Genomic DNA, 27,489 nt, shown 5'->3' on the forward strand with positions numbered 1-27,489 from the left:
CACTCTAATAATATTTATGACGGTCGAATAGCGGCCAACTAAAAAAAAAAAAAAAAAACTGTAGTCCAATGACTTCTTTCACAATATAGTTTAAGCAGTTCTTGTGTAACACAGGTTGAACACACTTATTCATGTAACGTAGGGGGATATATCATCGCGGACGATTCTGGTGGCCGTCATGGTGTTTGTAAACGGTCGTACGGTATCATTTTCAGATGTGGTTAATGAAAAAGAAAATGCTCTGCTCAGCAATCGAATTAACACTATGTTCGAAGTACGAACGAGCCATCTGAAGCACTACTTGAGTGCAGCATCGGACACAGTATTTAAGATACTTCTTAGTATGGTTTTATACGACCCGTCGGTGTGTTAGCGTCTTATTTCATCGTGAAATGAGTTTGTCTCATTGTATTCGATAGTTATAAACCTTCCGCTCTATGCTCAGTAGTTATACATATACATAGATAGCTTGGTCTCGGGTCCGTTGGAAGCTTTAAGGCATATTGAGCCTACTTATTTGATTCCTATTGACTTTGCTATATATTCCAATGTTACATATCATAGTGAGAGTGATAGGATTTAACGAGCACAAAGTGAACTAGAAACCTGCTTTCATCGTTTTCGGCAGCCGCCGGATATTCTGAATTAACTCATAGTGTGGTTGAAAATTAGGTCCTTCTACGGTTTAATATTTATCTTATGTACTTGAGCTTTGTTTTGATGATGAATTGACAGATACGCTCTTCATAGGGCATTTCATTTTATACTACTGTGCAATTCTTTCGATATCTAGTTAAAACGGAGGTGCTCAATAAGCACAAGGTAGACCAGATAGGACGCTTGATAAATGGAAGCCAATTGAGATTAGACCTCGAATACATGTAGAAATTTGCAGCTATTATAAAGCTACAGCAAAATACTTCGGACTACCGAAAATCAATAGATTTTTTGGACATACACTTCCAGTGGATTTTTTTCTGTTACTGGAAGCCGCTTTGCGAATATTTTCCTTCCTGTCCTAGAAAATAGTTAATCTCGGTTACGAATAAGTTATCATCGTTCCATCCCTTACATTTCAAGCAGTCCAAGTACATGTATATGTTAGAAAAGTAAGGCAGAACTGAATACTTTCAGATCCTAATCCTAAATCTAACTGTCTTTGACAAGCAGTCAAACAAGCTGGGACATCGGTGGAAGCTACCAGTCACTAAGGAAGCTATTAAACTTATTTTTAACAACGTTGTTAGAAAAAAAAATAGAGACATAAAAAAGGTGAGTTACTTGTGGCAAATAACTTTAGCAAAGTCTTTGCTTGGTCTTCATTTCGAACTCTTTGGAAATATAAGCTAAGCCTTTACTGTCCTCGTTCGCTAATGTTGGCGATCCCATAAAGACAGCCGCTGTAGATATCATTCTATAGAGACGCAGTATCAACTGAAGAGCACATACTCGTTCTGTTTGCTGATCTCTATGAATTTCTTTTTTCATATCGTATATGTCGAACGACTTTTCAAGGTTCTGGGATTAGCTCTTCAATAAAGTTACTATCTGATGGGTGCAACCTATTTTCAAACCAACCATTTTACCTTTAAATTTGTCATTCCATTGGTACTGTCACTTTGAGTTAAAGTTCGAAACTCTACTAATTTCACTACTAAGCTTGTATCAAATTGGTAAGGACAACTACGTCAACAACGACCTGCTGAAGAGACGTAATCGGTAGAAATGGCGAGAAACTATATGATTTTAATAAGAGTAAACTAGAAAGGTAATTAAAGATATACATTTAAACAGCTTTATAAGCAGCAATGTCAACTTAACAATGTCGGGCTGTTCATGAAGAGAAGAAGGAAAAAGATAAACGAACATACGGAAAAAGCCTCAGACTCGGCTTCATATATCCCAGCGCCACTACCACATGACTCAATATTGGCACCAAATGACTGAAACTGTTTTACGCATTATGTCTTTCATAACCAGCGAGCCTGCGTATGATGTGAAAAAAAAAAGACCCATGGGCGCTGTCTTGTCCTTTTTTTGCTTATCGAAACACCAATGCAGCAAGAAGGACTGATCCATTCTCCGACAAAAAAAAGGTTCCGCACCGATAACTTTACCAAAAAGTGTTGTGTGATTCACCGTCGGTTCATATATGTGTTAAATTGGCGAACATCGTTCAAGAGTTCTTCGGAGAGCTACTTAACTAAGCTATATTTTTAACATATTTGAGATCTACAAATGTCTAAATTTTGAACTGTTTATTATATCAAAGTAATCACTGTAAAATAATTAATAGCTCTCTTGCTGACACTCAACGTTGTAACTTGATTTGGCTATTGTACATTTAAGATAAACATTTTAGAAACGGTATACATACATAATTTTTCTCGGCAAAGGTTCCTTTAGATGCAAGATGCCGATGGAACGGTTAGCTCAGTATCTGTCGAATACCGGAACAGCAAGGAGATGGATGGTTTTACAACATAATATGTGTATGTACCTATGTTCGTATACACATATAGCACAACGCATCAGGCTAGTTTTTAATTTGAACGTACTTTTATATTTGTATATTCAGCCCTTCAAGTGATTAGCCCTTCTCAAAATCAAAACTGCTACAGACAAGTACTTAAGAAACAAGTTTCCTTTTTTCTGAATCTATCGATCGCTCGCTCGCCGTCTTTCATAATGTTTCATTAGTTAGCTGGCTACAGGCGGGCAACCCTATATAATGCAACAGGACTACGAAACATGACTGAAAAAAAGTTTGAAAATATCGAAATATCGAAAATATTTGAAAAATATCGATGAGCAGTTGTTTAGCGTCTTCCAATTCAAAGATAGCAAGCTGACCAAAATTACCCAATCTAGCCATTGTTTGACTTGAATGGTAGTTTTAAGCGTATGTTTTTGAGGATATGTTTCCATGTCAGAGCTCAATTTGTCAGATTTTACTCTGTCTCTTCAGAAGATTAACGCTTGGGTCCAAAACCCGCTAGTTAAGAGAAAAAGCATCTGTCCACCGAGCGGTTTTTCTGTATTGGAATTCTTCAGGAGAGAACACGAGCGTTTCCGTAGGATCAGTTCAAATACCCTTTATAATGAGTAGTTTGTAGGCGCATCTGGTTGTTAATATACGGCAGGAGCTTACAATGACAGCTGTCTATATATGGTATGTGCGCATCTTCTGCCTTATCCCCTTTGTTCACGGATTACATTCTCGTTCACAAGGCGTCCGACTTCCCGGCCTTACGATGGCGCAGCACTTACGACTTACCGTAACTCTTACTTTCGCTCTAATGCCTGATTCTAATGGCGTTGCACCGATAAGGCATTCATATAGAATTTAGAGTCTATCATTGATCATGCACTCCAGTATCGTCTGGCGAGGGAAGCAATTCGTGGAGCCTGAAAAAGGTTCTTGAGATGGTGGGGACACACTGTAGTCTCGCAGATTCTGAGTACGCTTTCCAGCAACCGACAGCGGCCTTTGAAGAGTTTTGAACAGCTTAAGCAAACAAAAAGGAAATGAGGTGTATCGAATAGCAAGTCTCACCAACTCGATCCTTTCTTGCGTTTCCCGATTCTGCGTATTGTGAAAACCAGACGACTGAGAAGCCAAGTTAGCACAGGTAGTAGTAACAGTTGTGGCTGAAAACCGTGGGACGCAAACGCAATAGTACGATCTTCGATAGCCTTGAAAAACTATGCGAAGCGACATCTACATAGAAGGTGAATGACAAAAAAATGGCTTCTCTGTGTGTAGCCTGACAGAGATGGTCTGCTCTGAGTACATACTTGAAAGGAGACCCACACTCCGTGGGATTTTATCAATGTGGGAAAGGACGATAACATGTTTTCCCAAGCGAACAGTAAAGTGACTTGAGAATCCTATCCGATATCTCTAGAATAAATTAAAATGGGCGCATGGCTCAGTTTATTAACAGTCGGATGGGTACGGTGGGTGCGCCTTGAATGATATTCGCATATTATACAATATAATAACTAGTATCAGCACGGATACGATTTATGAAGCAATATCTCGCTCCCATATAGCGATAGTGATAAGAAAGCTTAAGATTTTTGTATGCGCCGTGGCAATGTATACGCAGTTGAACAATGTATAACTCATGTTTATTTTTTGTATATATACACAATATATATATATATATATATATATATATTGTGTTTAAATGGCTGAGGAACATACGAAAAATGTATAACTCTAGGATTTTACTTAATCAATATACACTGATTCGGCGGGCAGGCTATTGATTCACCAATTTCAACGAACGCTTTATTTAGAGTTGCGGGGCGTTTTATGTTCAAGTTTCTAACGTTTGACGTGTGTTTATTAGCGGCAGGTCTAGTGAAAAATTAGGATCTTTTATGGGACCTTTTTACTTACCTTCTCTGTTTGGAAGATTTTCATAAAGATATGCTTTTACATTACAGTGATTACAGCCTGCAACGCTCCGTCCTATCGGAAAGAATTTTTTTCACCTTCGGCAAAATTTTCTTAATCGGTGAGAAAAAATCATGGACAGAATTAAAATGATTGGCAACAATCACAATATGGCTAATAAAGAATGGTCCAGTTAATCCTTTGCGTGAAATGCCGCACGACACTATAATTTCTGGTAAATCTACATGACGTTAGATGTAAATTTGCAGTTGCTTAGTAAGTGTAATGATGTCGATTGGTTGTAACAATGCATTTGCAAGTAGCTTTAACGTTCCAAACAATCGTCTCTATAAAATGGAATTCTGTTTATATTTATCCAGGTATTACCGGCAAAGTTGTTTTCGCAGGTTCAGATTATCTTCATTGATAGCATCTACTATTGGAATGTAAGTTCTTCTTTTATACAATATATATATATATATATATATATATATATATATATATATATCGATACGATTAAAATACGATGGACATCTGATTCTTTTAATTGTTTAAATGTTCCGCTATAACTTTCCAGTACTTCAAGTGAGGTTGTTTTTTTGTCACGTTTCGGATCTTCCCGAACTTTGTCTACGAGCATTCTAAACAAACTTATTCGTATCCAGAGTCATATAGCTGGATCTGCCTGAAATTACCAAGCGATATTTTCCTTTTGCTTCCCCTGCGATTTTATATAATTTTCAAATTTTTTCTTTAAATGAAATTAATCCAAAATAAATACTAATTTTAGTTTGCTAAACATATATTGTAGATATCGTGAAATGCTTTAAACGGTGCTTAAAACCACGACATTTTGAGGCACAGTACCTGTGCGACCCAATATAAATTTAACGTTTACGAAGAATCGTACAGTTTAAGGACGACCCAGTACACAAATCAAAGTGGCTTACTCCAGCATCACTGTTGCTTGCAACGATATGATGGAACACAAAGCATTCGTCCTTACGGGGTTAAAAAGCTTTTTCCCATTTCCAGGTGTTTCGTTCCAGCTCGTAAATAAGTTCTTCATCTAGCAAGCGCAGCTAGTAAAACTCAGTGCTGTCTTAATACTGCGTATGTTATGATATTGGACGGGTGGTCGGCAGACAGCAATTTCTGTACAAGAATTGACCTACAATACACAAACATTTGCAGCATACGAAGCAATGTACGCACTACGTGTAGGATACACTGCCTTTGCAGCTGTTGCTATACCCAGGAAGGGACGTCAAAGGACAGACTCAAAAATAGGCTCGTGATTAAGATAATACCTTCGTCGCAAAAAAAGAAAAAGGAATAGCAGAAAGCGGTGCATAATTTTTTGATTTTCGACCTGAAGCCTAAATTATCTTATGCTATCCTGCAGACTTCTAGGGCCCGTGAAAATGAGCAACACGCAGGTAGTCATTTAATTGAAGATATTTTTTTAAAGAAGAACTCTGAAGCTGCTAGTGTCGGGTTCGAATTAAGATGAGACATCAGCCAGTAGATTTGGGCGTATAGTAAATTTTTATTACAATTATTATTTTGCCCTTTTAGACAGAACGCGATCTTTAAATAGAGATGACCTACATTATCTGTTTCTATAGGCAATTGAAGACCTGCAACCATTTTTCATTGAGAATTGTTATTTTTTTGTTTTATAATTAATGCTTTTGTGCAATTGATTTGGCGAAACGGCCTTTGGATTTCTACCCAGAGCTTCGAATCTATCAAAGACTTTAGTCTCTTTCTAATTGCGGCGCCCCATCCGAAAAATCCTGAACTGAAAATATTGAAGCTGGCTTGTCACGGTTGTTAGTCAATGCGCAATACGTTTGAAACAGAATTTCGACCAATGTATCACATCAGAAATTCTGCGAAAGCGATACATCATCATCAACATAATAAATGTTGATGATGATGTATCGCTTAAAGGGTAGTGGGTACATATTTGTGACCTTAGTCAATACTGAACATTATTGATATTAAGCTATGATAACGTATTAATTGGTATTAGAGATTGGTAAAAGAGCAATGAAAGCTCCGTATGCTTCCCTATAATAATGCTATAATACTGATAAGGGTAAAAACTTAGTATAAAATCTATAAATATAAACATTATAAATACGGTTCTGCAATAATGTTAATATTAATGTTATGTTATCAATTTTGAATTAAATTAGTAGGAATAAAATGCAAACATTCTAAAATGCAATTATGTCTGCATTCCGCATATAATCACTTAAGTATCTTGTATTTTTCTAAATTTGCAATTTGGAAGATCCGTCGACAAAATGGCCTTTCGCTATTGTTTATTATGCCAGCAAACTTCATAGATACGTTGTATCTGTACGCTATCTATTAGCTGTCACCCTTGTCATCAACACATCTTGTCTTCAACATTGAATGTGAAAATCCAGTTGATAGTTACTCGTGCAGAGGCGTGATCTTGTCTGATCCATTCCAATATGTTTTCAAACTCTGCATACGGTCGAACCTTTCTGTACTTCATTCCCTTTGAATTTCAAGGTTCCACGTTACCTGTGGCGGAGCGCATTTTACTATTAGTATTATTCCCGAGTTAATAGGAAGAGACTCGATAAAAAAAAAACAGCTTTCCGCGTACTCTCCTCATTTTAACGGAGTTGGCTGATTGTATGCTTTTGAACATTCTTCCAATTATGTAACTACAGAATAAGACTATGCAACTAGTAATAGATTTTTAAAATGTTTAATTGTTGCTTTATTTGTTTAACATTAAAATGGTTTTTATTTCTTTTCAATTCCTTAATCATTCATATTTTCATAGTAACGATGGGTTTCTCGACAAGCTGTTTTAGACTCTTGCAGATTTGTTCTTACTTACGGCGTTACGTTGCTACTACGGTGGACTTTCTTTTATTATAGCTCCTGTAACGAACGCAATGCATTCTCTTATTCTAGCTCCATGTATAATTTACACCGGTAACTAATAAGTATACATCTATATATTCAAACACTTAGAAATTTTTCGAACCATTTGTGTTTTTGCTTGCTTGGCTAATAATATATGATCGCCATTACACGGAGGCTTCTAGAATCTCCACTTCGACCTCTTATTCGATAGATCCTCTACTATGGATATTCGATAGGTTACTAAATTTATTTGGCATGCTATTTTGTAATGCACTTCTTTTCTATCAATCAATTCCTACGCGATTTTGCTTTTATGGCATTTCAAAAGCGTATGAAGTGCTTATTTTTCCGAGATTTTCCATGAAAACTTATTCGGCAAACAGTTTTTTTTAAATTAACGAAAAAATTATTTTAAACTCTTAAAAATGTATCCACTATATTACCATTGGCAAAATTCGTTTTTCGCAAATTTACAGCTTTGACCTTTGCCGCTCAAGAATGAGGAGTCCTGTTTCTAATAAAAAATACCAACTACAAGGTTTGCTCTTAATATCGCTGTATTGCAGTTTACGATATCAGTATTAGTACCCTGAATTTGGTGGGATATAAAACAGGTACACGTTCCGATATGCAGCCCTATTCTATTGTTTTTGTTCAGCATAAGGTAGCATTATCAATCATCAACACACTGCCAGCACGAAACCATGGCTCACTGAAAAATACCACCTTTATGGGAGCAAGCAATTTTTGTTTTAATTTAACAGGCTAACTGGAATAGGTTTCAAACCAATTATGGTTGCAATCCCAGCATGATCATCTGAATGTAACTAGTATTATTTTTATTAATTTTAAACGTCTTGTAAGTATACATGTTTTTGTGAGACGTCAACAAAAGTATTCTTACAAAAATATACATAAAATTTTAATAACATGTATACATAATAATTTTACATAGAACTAAATTTATTTATGAAAATAATTATTTTTACAAGTTTATCTTATTTTTATAAGGTAGTTTGATTGTATGCTTGGTTGAATAAATCTTCCTATTGCATAGATGCCAGCCTTTATAGGTGAGTTGCAGATAAATTATAACGGTAAAGAAGCCGTACTGTGAGCCATCATTCGTAAACAAGCTTAATTCACCTTTGAGAGACAGAAGGGCTAGAATGCTAGAAATGTTAAATATGTACAAGCTTTGCGATACAAGTTCATTTTGTAGAACTTTTTGAATTATTGTATAAAAGAGAAAATCGATTGTCGAGAATGAGTCAAACCCGCCAAAGTTACTCTTATTTTTCTCATTACTAATAAGTAAAGGGCAGATTTCATTATGTGCTTAAGTGCCATGCACCCGATGTTTTGGAGTTCCCTGTTGTAGTCCACGTTTTTCCGCTGTTTGTTATATCTTGTAAATTAATTCTATAAAAAATAACCTTCGTAAAATATCTCGCATGCATTGACTAAGGAAAATAATTGGGACCATTAGTCTAGTACTCGAGCTGTATTTTAACTGCATAACATCCAAATTTTCTCAGTAGTGATTTTTACGGTCTGGTACAGCATTATCCTCGTCGAAATATGTTTCATCCGATGAAAAATCGCAATCGTACAGGAGTCTATTCTAGGGCTGACATAGCTATAAAGGTAATGTTATTTGTTTCAGAGGAGCTCGTTAATGGCATGTTCGTCTCTGTACACCTCAACGTTAAGAACTGTCAAGGTTGAAGGTGACAAAATCCTGCGTCACACATTTCATCTATGAGATGTGCTTGTTTGACCTCTTAACTTTTTACATGGCGTATCGCAATGAGCTACCTGACGAACAACATAGATTCTGATTAAATAAATTGCAAGACATTCATGAAGGCAGTAGGGAAAGCTCTACCCTATTTACGTCAGTAGGAGCGTTTAATCTTGTCTCTCTATGTGCAGTTCATGGACTCCAAAGCATTTTTTGACTTTGTAATACTGACCAAGCTCGCACCTGACCATACTGCGCGATAATGACACTGAGGTAAACAATGTAAAACAAACAGTGTGGTTCTTTTCTCGATTCTCACAAACGGTATCCTCTCACGTGCCCAACAGCAAGGTCCAGCCGTAAACATAATTTTGTATGCCGACGAGGTACGAGCAGATTCCATCTGTAACAGGCGCTTGCCCTAAAGTTCGAACAACTAATCTGTAGGAATCAGCCTTTAGATAAACGAGGCTAAGGCCAAAACGGAAACCATGAAAAGTAGAAAAGGAACAGGGCTAACAAGATGTGATTTGTTTCACCAATCAATTAAACGTCGTCGATAAGTTCATTTATTAAGACCTGATAGGAGACGTAACAGGAAAGTCATTGGCGAACCATATGAAGGAAAGAAGCGCTGATTACGACAATTAATACTGAACAACCGCTGAAATGATCACTGCCAACAGCTCTTAAACTGTTTCATCTGTAGATGACGCTAATCGTCGCTTACGGAATGCCCATAATTTAAAAAACCTGAGCTTACGAGATTGAACGTTGCCAGACGGCACCGAATCACCATTTTTAGAAATTAGCGCCAGGCTTCCATGTAACGACTCGTAACAACTTAGTGCCTTCGTTGATAGCAGCTTCAAGGCTTCAGGATGTATTCTTTTTTCTAGGGGCTAACGCACGTCGCGCTTCCATCATAATCTAGAACAGGAAATGGCGTGAGGTGACGACGTATGCTTTCTTCTAACGCCCACAGTGATCAACGGAAAGAACTATTATAGCAGCTGGCCGGTTTCACTATCCGATATGCGGTTCACGAATCAAACGATAACTTCATCTCTATATTTGTAATTTTGAACGCAGAAAAAAATGCTAGTGCATACAGCCAAGGTCGTTGAACCAACCTACTACAATTCTAAAGCTTATGTGTAAATATAAAATATCTATGGTTTTAACGCTGTATATCTGTGTACCTATGCGCTTCGTATTCTATATATATATGTATATGGAAGATATAATTATATATCTAACATGCATAGGGAACTTAAATTTTAACTTTACGCGTTGTGCCGACAACGAATTCTTCAACTACTGTATAATAAGAAGTTACCAAATTATGTTACGAGAGAAAGCTTCTCTTAGACTGCTAGATTTGACTTGCAATCAGAATTTATTTCTTTATAATCTTTACATTTTTCTAATAAGTTCATTATGTGTTAATAAGTAACTACACAAAGCAGAAGTCCAACGCAAACTAAGGTTAGCGAGATGCTATTGAGGTCACTAATCTACCATATGGTAAGTTGTTATATATATTACATGCCCCCAATTAGGCCAAATTTGCACTATTTTTCCGCTTTCCGTTAAGGAAAGCGTTGCGATAGACAGGTATTTACTGACATTTAACATAGCCACTATACTGCGAAGAATAAAAAATTCCGGAGACCGCTATGAAGAGTGATTACCGCGGGGAGGGAATAAAATTATAGTACCGGACTCTCAATCCCCCAGCTGAAACCCAGAGATGTTTTTAAGTGATTTGAGTTCACAGTTTAAATTGTTACGTTTGACTAGTTTGAATATTACCACACTCGTTAGTTGTCACGTATTATGGTGAAACTAATTTCGGCCGTACAACAGACATGCGAATTGTCGGTCTGTCGGGGCCGAAAAGTTTTAGCCTCCACGAAAATGTTAGTCCAATCAACGAATTAATAATAACAAATAGATCTATTTTTATAACAATAGTGTAAGGCTGCCAGCAATAAGGACCATTTTGCATATGCCTTCATGATTTCAAAGCTTAATGGGTTTCAAAGACTGGGCATTTGTTTGATGGTATGATCAAGCCCGGCCATCAACATAGTGTGATAAAGTAAATATAAAGTTTTTTTTTAATCTCAAAAGTATAATTTAGGGTATTTTTTTAACAAAAAAAAACACGTGATTATAACGATTCTGTCATTCAGTCTGAGAATGTATTAAAAAGCTCTTTAGGTCAAGGGAATATCGACAAATAGCGCAAACTTTGCGAACATGACAATATAATTTGTTTAGTAGCTTCTAAACATTTCAAATATACGTATAGTATCAATAAATATTTTTGCTGTTAGAAGAAGTTTGCTGTTAGCGAGGTTGCCCGATCAAGGGCGCCCTCCATTTCATACGATTGTTTTTTTTTACTTGTGTTATCATTCAGACAATCGCTGGAAAATCGTTCACGTGGCACTTTATTTACGCCTTAATGGAAGTCTAGCTTAATGTTTTCATTACTATTGACTATTATAGATGCAAGACAAATGCGTAGACCAAGTTAGTAAGCAATAAAGATGAACGATTTGAGCCCTAAAGTGGCGCAAACTTCTTACAAACTATCTTTCACAGAATACAAAAACAATATTTTGAACCCGTAACGAAAGTCACCAAAAATATAATAGATTTATTACATCTAAAAAGATCGATGAAAAAGGAATTTATATAACAATATAATAACACTTAGAGATTTTAAAATTAAATAGATCGTGTCGTCTGCTAGGCACGCCTATTGCTAAACCACTGTGTACGTTCATTAGTAGTTTTGTATGCAGATAGCTCTCATTAGAAACCGTTTTCGATTGTGCAATCGTAGCGTCGCAATACTGATTATTCACAGTAGAGTGAATGTTCGAAAATGACGGGACGATAATGCTGCAGATACGAACGAATGTCATATCGCTGACAGGTGTTCTATTTAGTTGACTCTCCTATTCCGTCTCATGTGGTAACTATTAGCATTTCCGTCTATTTCCTTTTAATACTATTAAATAGCTTCTGTAGGAAAAGCGTCATCCTAGCGTAGCAGTGGCATGTCTCAAGATCTAAATATACAAATAAAAACTGACTATACTTGTTATTGTGCACGCCATAATAACTAGAATCCCTAACTGTCTTTGTGTCAGGCAAAATTTCACGAAATGTATATAGAAGAACCGTGTCAACATATCTATGATTAAAAAACCATTGTGAGTAATCAACGCAATGATTGCGTTATCGTGTAATATGAAACGCACTTGAATAAGTAATTATCGCCATGTTCTTTCCGTATATAAGTAATTGATAGCCCATTCAAATCGAACTTCAATTCCAATTTGATCTTTTCTTAAACTGTAGGCTTGTCTTGTTATCCCGCCTCGGCTTCTACCATGAACCTATTTATTTGTAAATTATAAGCCTATTTTCATCAAGCCTGTTTATTAATATGATATAGTTGTCATATATAAGAATAGTTTTGAATTCGACTAAGAACGCGTAGCTTCAGTGTAAATTATTGATTTGCTTACGGCGTAGGTCATTATTCCTTTACTATGATATATAGGGTATAAGGCAAATTTAAGCTCCATAGTGAAAAAAATTGATGATTTCGATTTTCCGGACACGTAAAATGGACGCACAGCGAATGTGCAACGTTTAAATTGAATTGTAAACGGGTATTCAAGGTGTAATTAAAGATTCTCTAATGAGGGACCTCAAGTGGAAAAACATTAAAGTAAAAAACTGTAATTAAAAATTTACAAAGGAAGACCAGAACTGTAAAGAAATAATTTGCGTTTTCTATTCCATGACAAGTAACTGGCTAATTTTTAATCGCGAATTTTGATCGTTCCGCTAAAAATTCCGTCTAAAACCTCTCGCTAACTGCAGTACTCACTTGACCGCCCGATCGTGGTTCTTCCATGGCTACTAAAATGATTTAAAAACTAAATATGTATAATGAAATAATAAGAAAAAATAAAATAAAAGTATGACGCGGTTGAAGAAATTAAATAAGGAAAACTTCATCTATAACAGAAAGCGAAAATTTAGTAAAAGCTTTGATGAGATTGAATGATGGTATCCATCCACAGCGTCAAAAGGAATGACTTTAAAAAAGGCAACACGAATTAACAAGCCTTAATATTTTTATTGATCACTCTAACGCTCTTAATAAAGCAATAATATGAAATTCAGCTTGCCACTATCATATTCGATTTGCTCGCGGGTACTGATATTTAGTTGAAGGCTTTCAGCGACTATAGGAATGCGTACCCGTCGGATTCTATCTATTCTAGACGCTAATTTTGTTTCTCACAAAAGAGAATTGTTGCAGATTGTCAAGGAGGTGAGAAGTAAGAATCTTGCTGGAAAGAAAGACAGTATTATAGCGGATACAAAGCGATGTGGTTCCGTCGTTACCATATTAAGATGACATTTCACTTTGGATGGGTAATGGATGATTTCTCTGTTATTTGTCCGATTTTGTATTGTACATTCAATTACATGATTATGCGGTATGAGCAATTCGATCTTTGGTCTGGTATTATTTAATGGCTCGCTGACTTCGATAGTTACCAGGCTGCACGAGCCGCGGCAGACACATAACAAAGTCCCGATAATGGTAAGATTATCTTACTCAACTATTCACAGAACACAGTTGATAACAACTCCGCGGCCTCAATTTTCGGTGCAGCGTAGCACGTATCCGTAGAGTGACTTCTATGACGACTAGTTTAGTATTCGAATACGTTATCTCATTTTAGTAGAGATAGATCACGTCGGAAGCTTTGGGCTATCCATGTTAAGACTAAATTGGAACGTATCGGATCAGTCAATTCATTAGGGACTGCGTTCGAACATGTTTTCTAATGCGAGTCGTCTCATACGGTATTCAATGCACTCATTTATGAAAGACAGGAGCTTGCAGTCAGACCATTTATTATTCTGTGATTCCCGGCGAAGTGTTAACACTGCAACGCGTGCACGCATTTATGCAGGCGGAGCATGTATTGGCACACATGCTCTGTTTACGGCTGATCGTTCAATGCTACAAAGTAGCCAACAAACTTTCTTATAGGCCGGATGATTTTATTAAAAAAAAACGCCACCAATCCTAAATAGCGTTCAACATTTAAACTTATTGAATACAAGATGTAAAGGAGACATAAATTAATTATTAAACAATCTATGCAATAGGTAAAATAAATTGATCAGCAGATACTTGTTCGTCTTCTACAATCAGTTTTTAGGAATCGCGTAAACATCTCTAGTATTTAGTATGACTCGGATGCAGCACTTCAGTGCAGTTCAACATACATGTCTGTGAAGGAAATGTAATGTAATAGAAAATTATTTATTGAGGTTGTACAGCTAGCGTCTAAAATTATTTTTATTAGGCACTATGTTGTAATTGTCGTTTATTATTACCTTATTATGCAGATCAACTGCAATTATATTAATGTGTTGGGTACAGACAGGAGCTTTCAACAAAAAAGCTGATAACCTAAAACGCAAATTTACATTTAAAACATATGAAGCATAGTAGATTTGTGATGATTAAAAAAACACATGTAAGTCTGTTTATTATTAGTTTATGTATTTAGTCATGATTGTAATTCTGGCATTCTAGCTGCCATATTTAGGATAAAGTACCTTCGTAACATTTTTATGTTCATGTGTCGAATGAAATGTTGCAGGGTCTTGACAAACAAATCTTCCATCTGTTAAAAGTTTGTAGCCGTGATGATCAAAAGAAGATTATCAAGCGGTTGGGAAAGGAAGCTTCCAATTCGATAACGTAATTGGCTGTGTTGTTGAACTTGGAACTGCTAATAGCAGTCAATGAATGAATGGGTAAATGGACTATCTATTTAATTTGTGTGTAATCTTAAGGCACACAACCACAAACGCCGAGAAAATTGTTTATCTGTAGGTGGTTGCAAGTCGCTTGTTCAATTAGGCAGAAATATTATCAGGGTGAAGTAGTTAGAAATTCCTACTTCAAGAACCTTGTTGTCAAACGTAGGCCGCTGTGATCTGCGCCGTACTATTCCACTGTGAGCTTTATATTAGTTTCATGATAAAAAAAACTACGGCTAATGAGAAGGTATAATACCCCGTCCGCTTAATAATCTACATAACAGGATAATTGAGCTTGGAGCACGGAGTAAAAATCTAAACCTCCTGTACGGGCATGTGAGGCACAATCTAATACAGCAACCTTTTTTTTTGTTACTTACCTACTACATAGAACACGTCACACTATGTGATTCTGTCAAATTCGGTCTGTGGTTCACTTTTCTGCAGTAAATGAACCTCGACCATCATTTATTGTACTCTAACGTCTCCTCTATTCGGCTACTATTCCCAAGAGAACCAGACCTCAGCACGTCCCCCATAAGCACCACCACTGACCTGCGCAGTCTTACCCGTCATTCACTCACGCTGTTTCATCTCCTAAAGGGTGAAATTATAGTAAACATGTGCATGCTGTTGTATTGATGGTGGCCATATTGCTTATGACTACTCTTACTAAGTAATAGAAGATAACTTATTGAAGAAATTCAATTATATTAGATAATACAAGTCGTTGTACTTGCTGCACTCTGTTGAGATTATCATATTCAGGATTAATATGTTATATATGTTTACTATCCATTTTTACATATATAACTTGTAAGTGAAAACCGGTTGAGTTTATTCCGAGGAAACGGGTTTCCAAAATCAACATTTAGCGGTCAAATTTGTGTTTATGGCAATTCATCGAAGATTGGTGACGACGCCTTAAGCGAAAACACTGTACATGGATGGTGGAAACATTCTAAAAACAAAGAGTGCTGAAAACCAGTCGGGAGGTGACCAGATTTCGGTATATAAAGGACAAGAACGTTTTGCCACATCCGAGATGGTTTTCATGAAAGCGGAGCTTGGAGCCTGAGGACCCTGTCGGTTAAGAGTGACATTTCACATTTAACGTATTACAAAATCATAACCCAATTAATAAAAATGAAGAAACTAAGCAAAGTAGGCTCCCCTATGAATTGAGTCCATGCCAGTTCGAAATGCGTGTGATGTATCCTATGTGCAATTTGCAAAGCTTTAATCAACAAAAGACTCGCTTTGAGTATGGAGTCGCTCTAAGCGAAGCGTGGTTCAGTCTTCACCTTCAACCGAAGAAGGGCCAAGTGAGAGAATAGCATCGACCTAAGGAGGAATCGAATTTGGTGGCGGTATCGAGTTAGTTCGGACATAAGGTGATGGTAGCACTTGGCAACAGACATCAGAAGTATCTGCAATTGTCACGTTTTTATCTAAAATGAAATAAAGAATACAGCCTAGTACCTTGAGGGACTCATAGACCGTAGCCACGTTAATCGAAAACACGCAGTGTAGTTGATGATAACGCCGGACCTCATCACTGTACCTCAATTTTTTTTCCGGGTTGAGCAAAGGAATATCCGATGTTGACCTCAACCCGCTTATTCTCTCTAAGTCTGTGTAATTACGAAGCCTTCCATGCTCTAGAAAGGGCATCTAATGAGCAAGCATAGCCCACTATCGATTTATTTTTCCGAGAAACCATAAATAGAATAATTACATATGGGAACGCCAATAGTAAATATATGGTTGTCGAAAGTACCGAAACGGTGGAAAAGTATGTAAAAAATAAAGGTGAATAGCCCAAAACTTATATTAAAAATCATCAATCTAGCCCAATTAATTCAAAAGTAGTTCATCTAATATGCATATACATATATACCGTAGTCGAAAACTTTTCTGGTAATACCATAATTACGTCACAGTCAAAATCATGTGGTTTATGAGCGAAAAATTGTAACGAACAGTTTTTGCGACTCCCTATTAAAGATAAATTAACACTATTAAGAGACCGAGACGAATGATAGCCTGACGTTATAAAATCCGCGCTGTACGGCGGATTTTATAACGGAAATTTCTTATCTAAGTTATCTAGATTATTTGCCGGGTAGCTAAAGATACATGCGTTTTGGCATTGCCATGGTAGTACACAACGCCTTTTCCGTTCACCAGCTTCAGTCGATTTTTTTCTGAATGTAGACATGTGAATCAGTGGTTTTGCCTGGCGGCCGCAACCTTTCGTGTATGATTCCTTCCTAATCTCACCAAATACATAGCATCACCTCCTGATTCCTAAGTCTGGGTTTTGCCACAGACTCTTATCAACTTTTTTTCGTAATTCGTCGACCAATACGAGGAACATCAGTCACATTGAAATTTCCAGAACGAAAGCGATAAGACCATTTTTGGGCCATTTCTTCTAGTTACGCATTTTAACCATGAACAGTACAAATATTTTTAGGCCAGAGCAGCATTTGTGCTTTTATCATAGTAAAATTGTGAAATATAGGAGTTTCTTATTTTTTTTTTATAGAAGCTTTATTAATCTACAAGGCTTTCTATTTTATGTGTGAATAATAGTATTCCAACAATTTTTACACATTTGCTACTATCAGATCGCAAACCCAACGCTGATCCGCGCGACTCGTATTATTTATGATATGCGATTTTAACGCCATCTAGCTAGAAAAACTTTTGTGACTATCCAGTATATATACAGAGTGTCCCAAAAAAATAGATACACTGCTTAATCGATACTAACTTTACAGCTCTTCTCTTTTTCGGGTGCAATTAAGATGTTTTATAAATTAAAAAAAAAAGAAATTTTATAAATGATTTATAAAAATTATAAAAATAACTTATGAAAGTGTAGCAGAAGTGCAAAGACAATATCGCAGGGAGTTTCACGAAGATCCGCCAGCGTCACTTACAACTATTTGGATAAAAAGTAAGTTCAAAACGAATGCAACTGTCAGTACGTTTATAAAAAACGCTGTAGAAGACAAAGAACATCAACGAGCTCCACCAGATAAGCAAGGGTACTGCAGTGTTATAAGGAAATATGCCGAGAATCAGGAAAAAAATTGTGTCGCGAACTTAGCATCAGTATTCATCGCAATTTAAGACTTCATAAAAGGAATCGATATAGTCCAACAGTGGTCCATTGTCTGCGCACTGGACTAAATGCTACTGCCATGGACTTAAAACCAGAACGTCTTCAGCTCTATTCTGGCCATGTAAATTAATTCAAATATTTGTTCATAAAGTAGATCATTATACATTTGCACACTCTATCAATAAAGGTTATTTGGAACAATTTTGAGAATGATATGGAAGAATGTAGACAGAACGTCTAGTTTTTCACGAAGATTATTTCGAAAGACGAAGCTAAATTTAAATTAAATAGCAAAATTAATCGAAATAATAATCCATGTGTTACACAGGAACACCATATAAATATAGCAGCGGTCACAGTGTTATGTGGTACGCCAAGCAAAAGAAAAGCACCGTACTGTCAAAAAAGAATGCTCCTTCTTTTTCGATAGTGCAGTGACTGACGCCAATTAACTTCAGTTAACTGCAAGAACGAACCTGTACTAGCCCGCATTCAGGAAAACTTCTACGAAGATGATAAATTCAATTTCCACCGCCAGAACACCCGCGCATTATCATCCTGATGTACGAACACATCCTGACGATAATTTTTCAAACAGATGGGTCGGACCAGGTAGTCCAATAGATTACCCAGCGCGTTCGGCAGATGATGTCAATGGGCTTTCTCTTGTTGGAGTATTTTCGCTATAAAGTCTACGCTAGAAAATCGACGAAATAGAAAAATTCACATGCTGCGATTGAGTAACGATGCGTAGCAATATGACACAAAATGTTTGAAATTTACCACTTCGTAGCAGTTGTTATCGGCAATGCTTTTGCCAAACAGTGACAACATTTTTGAACATCTAAAGTAGAACACTAAACTTTAAATGTTAATTATATGTAAATAAAAACTAAGGTGTTACTCATCTAAATTGAATATGTATTTTTTGGATACTCTGAATATATATATAAAGTGCGCTAAGGTGAGCAACCTCATTTAGGAACTTCTAAAACCGCGCAACATATTTATTTGAACTTGGTATGGTATATAGCCTTGTCATTGGAATATTATGTCACTGTTACTTAGCTTGAATGCATGCGCATAAGTAAATGTTATATTCGATTTTGCAAAAATAGTAGAGTGTCTTAACTAGGCCCAATCTGCTGAAGAGTTACCCACACACACAAACCCATATACTATCATCTCATATATATTTCGATTACAAGTTTATGTACTTCTATCTAAACGTTGTTGATTGACAACATACGTTGATTCGTTTACGCAACGAATATGTCCCTAACTTATTTATTGTGGCAGCACTTTCAGGCTTGTTCTCCGCAACAGATGCACAAACTATAGAAAGTAAGCAAGAAAAGCTTCACTGAGATGTTAGGGTCAGGTCAGCTCAACGCTACGTGCATTGTGGGTCGGAATAGATTATATACTAAATTAAATCTAATATGTGACAAAAAGCTAACTACGTTTTGTAACTGTAAATGATCGAGTTATTTATAATGTGCACTACCATACATAATAATATGACTACGATACTATAAGAAGCGTACCACAATTGCGGCGATGATTGTGACAGATGAAAACATGAGGCAGGCTGAAACGCTTTTCTTAATTATTTGAACATGTGTGTCTCAGCTCACCTTGACACTTATTTGTTTTTTAGATATATCTCAATTTTAAAGAAATCTGAATTAGATAAAACAAAATATGCATTATAAACCAGAAGAACACGCGGTTTGAGTGACATTTACTGCACATCCGAATCACATAATATATTACCGTTTAACAGATAAAATTAATATAGACATTATAATTATTATTAAACAAAGATTAATGGCGAATAGAGAAAGACACGTTTGCCTAAATTTAGAAATCTGATTTCGTCGGCTTTACTTTGTGACATTATAGGGTTGTTTGCGAGCACGCCAGAGCTTAATGACTACCCACGTAGTATCAAATTTGGGCAGTATATTTGCAATGTGTCTACCCAAAGCTATTTTATATTAGCCCACTTTCTTCATAATCTGTTATGTCAAGTTTCATATGCATTATATCATACAATAGTACACCGTAAAATGCACTGTTGTGTTTTAACAAATTTACAAAGAGGTAACTTTGATCATTACGGAAGTCATTGTTCTGAACATTATATAAACTGTTATTAGTGTTAAGAGCAGTGTTTCCATCTTATTTACTACCTTACACAAGGACATTTTATTTTAACGGTCACGTGATTTTTTCTGCTTATATTCGGTCTATTTCTGGATTATTTTGTCTTTTTTAGTACATCACCTTGGTACGCGTTGCGGTCATTTTTCAGCATTTTTAGAAGCGTCGCAGCTCTCTTGTTCAGTAAATCCGGGGAAGTGCGAAAAGAAAGAGGACGTAGTAAACCAGGGTGGTTGGTGAAAAACGGACTCATGGCACGGAAACAGAAGTGGGCCACTTTTCCCGAAGTACAAACTTTTTTTCTTCTTCGTTCCTATTGCAGGGTGCTGATTAGGCTGTCGATTCCTCAAGCAATGATAACCGCTTAGCGCAAGTCTAAGCATAATGCCCTTCGTCCGTCTATTCTTTGAAAGAAAAACGAAGAAGCCTCAGAAGTAAGGACCAGAAATATATATGACGTACGAAGTGCGTAACAGAAAGAAAGGCGCATTATCTGCCAACTTGATTGCGGTTTGTAAAGCTGTGTGGTGCGTCACTGATAGTTTCGCGCAACTGAAGGGTAATGGTGAAAAGCTCGTTCGCGAACATATGAATGAAGAAAGATAAAGAACTTCCGTTGCCAGTACCGGAGTACTTTTATCTTTTTGTACCTTTAAAGCGGACTAATATCATATTTATTATAAAGATCTATTTATATTATCTAACGTGTAAGATAAAGCTGTTGCTTATATTCCACTTGGGTGTAAGGAGATTTATAGGAGTCTGAACATACTTTGCTTTAGGTAAAAGTGATGACTTGACACATAGCAATTTACTTCGTAAAAACCTAGCTGTGGTTTATTACGTATTTAGGCTCTTTCTCTTATCCTTTGCCCTGTGACGTTTAAGCCCTGTCCACAATAAATGTTGTCTTGTATGGCGCGTTTGATCGCTAATACTCGCGTGTTAGCTAGAGTCACATTGTCAGCTCTATCAAATAGGAAAAACCTCCTCCTACACTGACCGCGACTATGCTCCATAGTTAAGGTTTATTTTCCCATTTTCATTAGGTACTCCTCCTTTAAATTGAGGATATATATATATATATATATATATATATATATGAAGCCTTGTTGCGGTAAAGTGTTTACAATTTCGAGACTCCTACACTGTATTTAGATATTTTCGGTGTATGAAAAATAGTACAATTTTATATCGTAGAGACGTCTGGCTTTATTGGGTCCGTTTGTCATGACTGACACTGATTTCACTAAGCGTAAGGTTCAATGCTGAAGATTTGCAAAGCTAATTTAAAGGAGCAGCATTATAAAGATTGCTTTAATCCGAATACAAATGCTTTAGTTTGAAATGTCGTTCAAAACGCAACCATCAATGCATTCAAGTCAGTGTAAAAACTATGCCAGATTATTTTCCTTAAATTTGCAAATTAGCTTTGTTTCCTATGATTTCTTAGGTTTATGAAAGTTATTATACATCACTTGGATACTTGTTCATGGATGTAGTTGAAAGAGTCCACATTGGCTGAACTCCAAGAAAATTGTGTGTCAGGAACGTCACGCTCGTACTACAAGGAGATAAGACTCCATTTCTGTCTTATGCAGTTGTTAAATTCAATTCAGTCTCAATTTAATCGATTGCAGTTGGGTAGAGAAAGGGGGAGCTTCTCTACCGAATACTCTTGCCATTTGTCTCACCGGATCCATTACCCGATTAATCGAGCGTAAAATCGGCACTTTTGTAATCGGGCTCAAGCTACTGTCGAGGTGAGCCGATTTGACGACATCAGATATCAATCGGCCCTTGCCGTTCTGCTCTCCTATCGCTATGGCATTTTCCGTCGTCTATTGCTCTCTCAAATGACAGTCACGAAGCAATAGAACTAACGGACCGTTATTGTAGCTCTATGCGTTACTTTTCGTCTACTTCATTGCCAGATTGTCGAAAGATGTCGCAATCGACCCACCTTTATTCGAAGGCGAACAATTTACTAACGACGGCATATGAGATGTCAATCAGCAAAGTAGGTAGAGAGTTATAAGTATAGAGCGTCACTCCTCATATTGTCGGAGGAGTCCCCTATCCATACTTTTGATTCTGAATTCGACCATCCGAACACCCGCTCATCCGGTATGGATTATTGGTTGGGACGAGGTTGTTCTCCTGGACATGTCGAGGCGCGCGTGCATCTCCGTGCAACAGATGGCGGTAGCAATGCGGGTTGAAGTGATGGTATGACACTATCAAATCAATCTGTAGGTACGTCAGCTGAGTACGTACATATGTGAATACATTAATGTTATAATTAGACCTGTCACTTATTGCACACTTTATGTGACTTCATTTTTGTGTGATGGCACAATTGTTGACAATCAATAAGCGAGGTTGGTATATCAGATTTAATGATAGACTTCATGTATAAAAAAATAATCTTTTATTGATTTAGTCTGCCTTTGCTGACTACTGCATGGGAAATTTTTAAATTATCAAGTGCGTGGACCTTGCACTCGTTTACGGTAAAGATCATATTGCATAAGTGAGACATATTAAAAACAAAATATTCTCAAAGCCCAATAGTAGTGTTTGTATATATAAAAGAACTTCACGTTAGCAGTATATGTACTAAAGTTTTTAATATGGTAAACTGGTTATTTTTCGATCAAGCTTGTAACTCCTTATTTGACCTCTTTCGTTAGATTTGAGTAAGTGCTTTAATCAGCAATAGATGAAAAACTTTTATTTAACACCTGAATGGTGTACGGTAACAAAGATTGTCAAAATAGTCGTCTTCTAAGTTTTACTACCTAGGCAGGTTACAATGACTCTTTTAGTAGAACAGTAGCGTGCCACGGTCATCTTATTCGAAAGTCACTAATATACTGGTCATCTCGTTTAAGTATGTTTAGGCGTCTTTTTACGCGAAATAATTTACGTTGTGTGTACAGCTTCAAGATAATAAAAACCCCTAAGTGCACTATTTGTTTTATCTATTTATTAACTTCTGGTAACTTGTTATTATTAACAACAAAATGTAGAACTGACATTGTGCGATATGCCATCAAAATTGGGCCTGTTGCGGCAACCGAGCAAGGGTTAAGTTGCAGGGTGGACGTCACTCAATAAAATGAAACAGAAGCGGACTAACGCTCTGCCATTGGTGTCTTTGACTAAATGGAGTGAATTGTTCAGTTGAATAAAAATTGAATAAAAAACACCGAACAAAGTGTAGCATAGGTAGCTTGCTTAGTAATATGGAATATTATGAATCTGACGAGCTTAAACGAAAAACGGATGTACCGTTGCGACTTTCATTTTCACTTACGCATAAGTTATTGATGGGTTTGTATCTATCAAGATACCTAGGTTCGGCATAAAAGTCAAACAAAATTAAATTTTTTCTATCGCTCTACGGGCACTACGCCCCCAAGAAACGTATTAGTCGTGAAAGGATTCACGAGCCACGATAAAATAACTGCGAGAAAAAGATAGGATTTTTCATCCCATTCAATGGGTTGTTCAGAAAAACATCGCCTTTTCTTCGAACAACTAATAAACAATATTCAAAGAACAGACACATTAACAAATTACAGTATCGGCCTACAAAACATCAATAGTTTCGCCACATCACTGTCATCGATTGACCCTCGATATTCCTGTGCCTGAGCTTTGAGAGCCTTCCGAATCAAATATATCGGCATCATTATACATGCAGCCATTTGCAATAGCATACCAGGAAACGGTGTTACCAACCTGCAGCATTTCAAGTCTAAGCTTATCTAAATACATAGATTTCAACGAGTTCCTAGCAAATTTCGTTGTCAAAAACTAGAACCAAATTTAGGCCGTGTTTATTATACGAAATTTAGTAGGCAATATCAGTTTCACATATTTCCGTTAACTGGAGTCAAATCTTGGACGTACCTATTATTTCCTTAGCGGGTAACCTAATTTAGACAATCAATCCAGTTAAAATATGAATCGCTCGATTGTGGTTAGCTAGTGCTCAAAGTGACTACTCTATCTGATATCGAGCGCGAACAAAGCGACAACTGTGTTGTTTCGAGTTTGAATCATCTTATTTGCTATACGAGAACGTGTCGAATGCAGACATTTAAACCGCTTCACGTTGCACATAATAACACCGTTTATTTTATTTGTCAAAGCTTCTGTTATACTCATGTATAAGTTTATGTTCATATATCGCCCCATATTGAACACGAACGGGGCAGTTCCTCTGCCCCCGCGGTTTATCTTTTGTAGATATATCAGCTCCTACACTTACAAGGAGGCCGCCTGGTCAGTAAGTAGCGTAACTTATCTTCGTAAAATTCCGCTGCATAGGATATCATTCAACGAACGGACCGATTGGTTGAGTAAACGGGGATTTTTCATGCTTTTTTCGCTGTCTCAAAATTTTATGCAGTGATATTATTGTTATCTCATATATGGTTTTTGACTCGACTGCTATTAACTCGATACATTTAAACAATACCACCAATTACCTCGTTTAGATATAGAACATATAGAAAGCTACGTTGATTTGCCCTTCGCGTACATTACAAGCAATAACCTGTCTTATAAAATCGATACAGCCTACATTAACTAAGGGTTTTGTTTATATGGTTTTGTGCAATTTTCAACCGACATCTGTTCAATAACCAGTTCCCATAATAGATTCCATAACGAAGTGATTGCACATACTTGTGGTATTCACGCAAAGTACTATGTTTCCATTTTGCCTATTTATCTATATGTATCGCCCTCTTTACTAGACGTACCTCCGCGTTATATCCGGAGGTACGTCTGGTAAATCGCATCGAGCGGCCTCCTTCGCGTAAAAATTATGCGTACATCAGAACAGATCGGCGTTTAATGGTTCCAATTTTACGTCTAGTGTTGCTCTCAAGCATATAGACTTTTATTCATAAAGTATAATCATGCTTATTATTATTACTATGCAGTTCACATTGTCCAGTAAAATTTGAATATATCACCGGATTGAGTTAACTTTGCTTATGTTTACCGTATGCATTACTGAAAGAAATGTTTTTTACTATACTCTTTGCTTACCATTTTCCACTATAAAGACCATTTACTAAACACGCTCATACTAACAAATATATTCTTTCTTCATTCAAAATAGATACATATTACACTTAGTGTGGTATACGTTGTGTTGTCAACATTACGATTGTCCCTAGTTAATTTTTTAAGATTTTTTTAAACAAACCTAAAAATGAATGAGCTTGTTCTGGTTATAATTCGTCTTATTTGTTTGACAGTACAAGGAAAATATTATAAACAACAATAGACAATATTAGCTACAGTAGGCGTGTATCATTTTGTGTTACCAATGTAGATAGACTTCTTAAAACTAAATACATAAGATAAAAAAAACTTTCGGCTTTAGCTTTTCTTAGCAGCAGTTTTTAACGACAATCTGTTGGCAAGTAAGGCGTCATAGTTTCGTCATATAAAACGATTCATTTTACTCTTTACGGACTAGGCATGTTTGTATGAAAGTATTGTACCATTACAAAGTGCTCTGTGACAATCATATATCTTCTACACATTTTCTACACATCGTGTCTTTACACGAGAAGAATAAATTATGCCACTCCTTGGTTTCAAAAACGCATGGTATATACGATCTTGTCATAATCCAAAAGCGCAACCCTAATGCATGATAGATCAGAAATACTTAATATTGAGAAGGAAATCGCTGGCTAGAGTGAAGTCTACCGTATTTTGGACACTTGCAGGCCTTTTCTTCCAGGCCAGCAGCACTGCAAAGTACAAAAAAAATTCCCCAATTTTGAGAGTGGCCACCATTTTCACCTGCACAAAATCGAACTGATTCAAACTTCCATTCAAGATACTAGTGATGTCTACTGCAGTAAGAAGCTCAACGTCTTTGACCAGAGTGATTATAGTTCATCTGTGCCTTACCGCAAAATCAATAGGGCCATGAAACGTGCGTACAGATAGATGGCTTGAATACAATACCGTTACCTAGAACATGATTTATCTGCGAGGTATGTCTACTGCCAGAAATATCAACATTTCATTTGTATTTAAAGTACAAAAATAAAAGCTGCATCTACTGTAAACCTCCGTATAAAGATACGTGGTTCTGAATAGCTCACTTATAATGTCAGAGAATATTAAATCAGCAATAAACAGGGAACCGATGTGTCCCTATGCAACGTAAATACGGGCCATTTACGTGACTTTTGCATAACAAGCACTTATACATGAAAAAAAAAACTACCACAAGTTATGTCAGCCATTTTAAAACAGACTTTCCTAGTATTATTAGGCATACCGACTTTGATAGATCTAAATCGCTCTTTTTTTTTATTTAGCTGTATCCTACCGCAAAGCATTCGATATTCAAAAAGCAAACGGTAAAACTATTAGGGTCCTCTATACATTTTTGGAACGGGCGTGTTCCATTAAATCTTTTGACCTCATCCTTTTACTTCATCATATTCTACTTGTTAAACCACGCTATCCAAATTTAAAGCTGTCAGTGTGAATATCCATATCATATGAGATAAAATCAAATTTGGGCCGCATTCATTTTGCTAAAAATTGCTACTTTTGCGAAAGTATTGGAGATGTCAAATCAAACAAGTTTGTTCAAAGAAGCAGTGTGCCAGCAGTTTCGATAAAAGCCGGTCCAACTTCATCGGATATGCTACAACGCTATATCGACCTTGTTTGTGAGCCAATGCGAATTGCTAATCCGATCGATACAAGGCAACAAGAAGGAAAGAATTCTCATCGCTTCCGACTATCTGCTCGGGCTATATCCCGGTGCAAACTTTGCGCTAAACTATGTACATTGAAATGAAAACCGAATAAATGGGTCACGTCTAGGTAAAATGGGTTTCATTGAGCTGGCATGTACGCCGGAGAGAAAGCGAGTTTCCTGTTAAAAAGTTTGCCTACGTACGTAAATCGACTTTGTTACAGGCACCGCGGATTCAGGTGAATCAATCACTATGAGAGGGAACGTCAAAAGATCGAAACGGAAAGAGAAGCAGCTCTACGCGTTCATGGCTGTACCTGACAATCTTCTGTCACTAAAAATCTTTTCTTTGTACACAATAATTTTAGAATTTCTTAAGGTCCATATTTTCGTCGGGCTATCAGCATTCACCTACCATTCACCTAGTCTGCAGCTTAAGTTTGAAACTTTACTTTCCAGCGTAGCCATACCTTTATAGTGATTATGCTATAGTT

The 27,489-nt window shown here is 36.6% G+C and overlaps 1 protein-coding gene and 1 long non-coding RNA gene across 30 annotated transcripts in view; one reads left to right on the forward strand and one right to left on the reverse strand.

Annotated features, from left to right (window-relative positions):
- LOC111247364 (uncharacterized) overlaps positions 1-27,489 on the reverse strand; it is a 126,347-nt gene that overhangs the window by 70,479 nt on the left and 28,379 nt on the right. For 7 of the 28 annotated variants that reach the window (XM_086985776.1, XM_086985775.1, XM_086985784.1 and 4 more), the window contains one exon: positions 6,858-6,967. The exons of 16 other annotated variants lie outside the window; for them this stretch is intronic. In XM_086985776.1, coding sequence (XP_086841902.1) covers positions 6,858-6,938 — 81 coding nt within the window. In that variant the 5' untranslated portion in view covers positions 6,939-6,967. Of the gene's footprint in view, positions 1-6,857; positions 6,968-7,292; positions 7,337-20,367; positions 21,177-27,489 lie in introns of those variants that run through there. 5 more of the 28 variants (XM_086985773.1, XM_086985777.1, XM_086985779.1 and 2 more) reach the window with 3 other exon arrangements.
- On the forward strand, positions 11,884-16,792 carry LOC147757162 (uncharacterized). 2 transcript variants are annotated; one of them, XR_015325399.1, is made up of 3 exons: positions 11,884-12,054; positions 14,783-14,939; positions 15,458-16,792. It is a non-coding gene; the product is annotated as an uncharacterized LOC147757162 (long non-coding RNA). The 2 variants fall into 2 exon arrangements; XR_015325398.1 differs by having other exon boundaries at positions 14,783-16,792.

Source organism: Varroa destructor, unplaced genomic scaffold (assembly GCF_002443255.2).
Source record: "Varroa destructor unplaced genomic scaffold, Vdes_3.0 BEIS01000003.1, whole genome shotgun sequence".
Lineage (NCBI taxonomy): Eukaryota > Metazoa > Arthropoda > Arachnida > Mesostigmata > Varroidae > Varroa > Varroa destructor.